Here is a 4,989-nt window from a genome sequence, read left to right as displayed (position 1 = left end):
CTTTATACCTGAGATGGGGATGGTATTAAATAGTTTGGAGAACCATACTCCATATAGTTTTCAAATGAGAGGATGGCCCAGTCTTCTGCAATCCCGCTTTCAGATATCTTTTCATAATCTCCCACTGCTTCAATTTGACATTCAAAACAATACTGTTGTGTTTTTTCGATATCCTTAGTTTGATTAAAGCTTCCATATACTTTTTTCAATGTCATTATTGTTTCAGATGAGGAATGATTCTTACAACAATGAGCACAACTTATTAAATAATTCTTTTTTTCTGTTGAAAAAGGAGCTACAAGAAATCCTGTAGAGATGGTACTAAGTGACGGTGAAACGGGGGACGGATGAGACGGAGAACACTCAGTTTCTTACTAAAGACGGGAGAAGAGCATCCGCTTAATACTGATGACGGTAAACCAAAATGGAAAATGCACAACCTTAGTAACACCGATAAATTGAATGATACATTTATACAATTGAATTTTCCAATTATATTAAATAGATTCTCTTGTGTTGTTTGGCTTGAATTGTTGGAACGAAAACCAAGCAAGGTATTACGAGAGTTTGGTTGATTTTTTGAAGCAAGGTTTGTTTGTTCAGTTAAGAATATGTGAAAAAATATTTCAACATCTAGTACGTGATGTACTTTGATGATTCTTCGAGTGGTTTCACATCCGTAAGCTGCCAAACTTTCACATCATCATCTCAACATCATCTAAATAGTAGTAATAGTAGTAATTTTTATTATTGGACTTTCATCATAAAATAGTAAATCAATTTTTGGATTATAATTTTTCAAGTTGGTAAACCATCATCGGAACACTCACCAACCGTCATCATAGATATATTTAATATAGTAGAATAGTATGGGTGATTTCTATGTCTTGGAAATATCTTTATTTTGGTGAAACTCAACATTTTACTAAAATCATCATCACTGTTGAATCCATTGGAAAGATTGGAAAACTATTAATGTAGGATTGTTGGAAATGGTCAATAGTAGCATAGTAAATTTGAACGGTGGATTTTCATCAAGTTTTGATAGGGATAGGTACATGTGAATTTTCAAAAAAGTACATGGACCATAACTCAACATGTACTTCACCAACTTGGATACTTTTCTTCTAGTACTATTGTTTAAATCACTAATAAACACCATATTTAATATCAGTTTTTCATTATTTTGTGTTTTGGCTTGGAGAGAGATTTCTAGCCACGTCTCCTGTAGATGTGTTAGACCATATTTAATATCAGTTTTTCATTATTTTGTGTTTTGGCTTGGAGAGAGATTTCTAGTCACGTCTCCTGTAGATGTGTTAGACATTGAATGCACAGCATCGGTCTGTAGATTTGTGAACTCCTCATCCACAATCACCCGCAACATTGCAAGGGCCTCGATTCAAAAAGCTCTCCGAGGCAAATCTACAGACTCTCTCTGGACAAATGCAGCCTTAAATATCAACAAACTCAATGCATACTTCAATCCAACAGAGAGTGGATGGGTTCTTTGTGACAGATCGTCACACAAACCCATCACCAACTTACGAAACGATATTCTTGAACTCAAAAGATCCAAAAAAACCATCTCAGAGTTGGGCCAGTTAGATTCAAATCTTAATTGGCACCTTTCAACTGTTTCCTTTTGGAGAAATTTCCATCTCTCCTACTATCAACAAAGACTCCTTTTCCTAAACCTTCACCACGCTATTATTCTAGATAACAATACAACCTGTGATTCATGTCAAACTGCCGAAGACTGGACACACGTTTTCTCATCGTGCTCTAAAAGCAACCATGAAAAACAGGAACTGTATGCTACTTGGGACAATATTTCCTCCAAATTTAACCTCGATCCGATTCGTCTCCCTTCAGACAAAGTGAGGAACTGCCTTATTATTGATTTTAACGGAAGCTGCTCTCGCAGCGACTGGCTCTTATGGTCAAAGAACAAAAGACTTCCTAAGGCTGTAGCTCTAGAAATTTACAAGGCATTCGCCATTTATTTAGAAAATTGTTACAAAAACACTATGTGGTACAACCGTCCCTCCCGACAACCTTTTATCAAAAACTCAAAATTCCAATCCGCCTACTTTAGGCACACTCACTCAACGGCACTCAATCTTAACCCAAATCATTCAAATGTTGCACAGAGTCCTTAAATGCCGAAAAAGTGTGGTCTCTCAGGTCGTTATTGATACAAGAGACATTAATAAACTTACACCTTTTATTTATGATTCACTCCTTCAAGAGTGATTCAAAAATTATCAAACTCATTGTGAACATTACACAATGATATTAAAATAATAAAATTCTTGTTTTTTCTTTTTATTTCATTTCTTTCACCTTAAATCGAACAATTAACCTTATTTCCTTAAACATCATTAAGATCAATTGAATTTCAAAGATAACCAACTTTTTCAACATCTACTTCGTTATGATATAAGAGACTAGCTGTTCAACCATCTAGTTCTGTTCAGTGTTTGGACGTTTGGTTCGGGCTAAGTGGTTGGGACAGCTGTTGCCTTTGGTAAGCAGAAGTGTATTTTTTGTTTTTGATGAAGGAGTCAGTGGGACGATTGTACCATGATGAATTTTTGTAGCAGTTACTAACATATACTGCGAGAGCTTGGGGTTGGTTAGGATTCAGAGTTGATTTATTTGGGTTATTTAAGAGATTATGTTCTAGGCGATTTATTTCGCCTAAAATTTAGGCGAAATTTATCTAGGCGAATAAAATCTGCATGCTTGGGTCATGCGAAATTTATCCTTATGGTCATAACTTCCATAAATATTGAATATGATGAGAAAAGGTGTTTATCATTCTACTTTTCCAATGTTGGAGGTATGAACAACAAGGTCAAAACCATCGCCACAAGTCATATTTTATATGGTGTTAAAGATTGGACTCTTTCTACCTGATTTCAATTAAGATAGTGTCCAAAATTTGTACAACACTTCCAAATAATCATGATATCAATCCCTCCTCATATCATGAAGTGAGGAATCATATTTATATGAAGAATAACCTCAGGATAATTCGCAAGATTTCAAAATCCTAAATACACAAAACAACACTAAAACATGATTAGAGAATCAACCATTGATTATGTACATGTAACTAGTCTAGTTTACATCAACAAATATGGTGTAGGTGATGTGAAATTTAATGAAAAACAGAAAAATCCAAATCTTCATGATTTCAACGAAACAAGACGAAATAATTTATATAGTACACCTACAATAATACTAATAAAAGTTTATTAATGTTTCAAGATGATTGGCTGTGTACTTTTGGCATGGATCATGATTGGTGACCATGAATAACCCGAAATTGGCAAAAACACAAAATGATAAAAATCTGATAATAAATATATTGTTTATTATCTATTTGAATAGTAGTGATGAAAGACATTTTTCAAGTTGGTGAAGTACATGTTGAGATATGGTATATGTACATGTTGAAAATATACATGAACCTATCATCATGATAACCAATAGGAAAATATTCGGAAGTAATTTTACCTGATGGAATCGACCATGCTGAACAATACTAGATTGAAAGTTTTCCAAATTATCATATAAATCTGGCGGTGATGATGATTTTAGTGAAAATATTGAATTTCACTAAAATATTATTATTATCAGATTTATTTCCACAAATATTACTATTATAATGATGGTAAATAACAATGATGATGGTTGGTAGTTGTTCCGATGATGATGTACCAACTTGAATTTTTCCAAATAATAAAATTATTTCCAAATCATGATGAACAATTAAATTCCAAAAATTACTATTAATACTACTATTTAAATGATGATGAGATGATGTGGTGAAATTCTTAAAATTAATAGATGTGAAACTACTCCAAGAATCAACAGAGTCGTGATGGACTTACTTGTTGTCAATATTTTTGAACTATTTTTCCAAGTTCTTGTTGATTGATTATAACTAAGGATCGGTATGTCCAAAGATATTTTTCGCATAGCTTAATTATGCGAACAGTTTTTTTTGCATGGTTTGTCAGGCAGTTTTTTTTCGCCTATAACAGATTACTTAGTGAAGATTGATATCATTGATTATAATTCTTATCATCTATAAATGATGTAAATTTGATGGTTTCATTTCTTATATTGATAGATATTTAAAGGTCCGGTCAGTGAATCTAATGTTGATTGATCGTGGATGGGTAGTTTCGCAACTACCAACCTTTGTAGATTGAATCAGGTTGATTTGCATGCAATATGAATAAGTAACATTATCAAGATAGTGATTATTCACCAATTCAATGATCAATATTCAATAATCGGTTTGATTTGAATCAATACCTTGATCAACAAGCTTTGAATTAATATTCCAGTAATTAACGGCAGTCTATTTTTAAATTTAATCAAAGACCATATATAGTATCTTGACTTTTGTGATCTGGAAACTGGGGGGTTTGGTTAGGATTCAGAGTTGATTTATTTGGGTTATTTAAGAGATTACTTAATGAAGATTTATATCATTGATTATATTTCTTATAATCTATTAATGATGTAAATTTGATGGTTTCATTTCTTATATTGATAGATTTATAAAGGTCAGGTCAGAACTAACTTTTGTATTATGGACTTTGAGAAGTCAAATGTTTGGGACGTGAATATACTCATTAGATTGAACAGGTATTGCTAATAAAGGAACATTTCATTGATTTATTGATTATAACGGTCAAATTGAGTTGAATGGAAGTGATTCTTTGTTGATTCATCGTGGAATGGTAGTTTCGCCACGAAGTGGTGCAACTACCAACCTTTGTAGATTGAATCAGGTTGATTTGCATGCAATATGAAATATCTAGCATTATCAAGAGTGATTATTCACCAATTCAATGATCAATATTCAATAATCGGTTTGATTTCAATCAATAGCTTGATCAACAAGCTTTGAATATTAATATTCCAGTAATTAACGGCAGTCTATTTTTAAATTTAATCAAAGACCAT

The 4,989-nt window shown here is 32.6% G+C and overlaps 1 protein-coding gene across 1 annotated transcript in view; it reads right to left on the bottom strand.

Annotated features, from left to right (window-relative positions):
* Positions 1 to 215, bottom strand: part of NAEGRDRAFT_64361 (uncharacterized protein) — a gene marked incomplete at both ends in the record, with an annotated part of 8,287 nt that extends 8,072 nt beyond the window's left edge. Inside the window, one exon of the mRNA XM_002680109.1 lies at positions 49 to 215. Coding sequence (XP_002680155.1) covers positions 49 to 215 — 167 coding nt within the window. The remainder of the gene's footprint in view (positions 1 to 48) is intronic.
* Between the last annotated feature and the right edge of the window lie 4,774 nt (positions 216 to 4,989).

Source organism: Naegleria gruberi (genome assembly GCF_000004985.1).
Source record: "Naegleria gruberi genomic scaffold NAEGRscaffold_10, whole genome shotgun sequence".
NCBI lineage: Eukaryota > Heterolobosea > Eutetramitea > Acrasida > Naegleriidae > Naegleria > Naegleria gruberi.
This window is presented reverse-complemented; position numbering and strand designations above follow the sequence as displayed.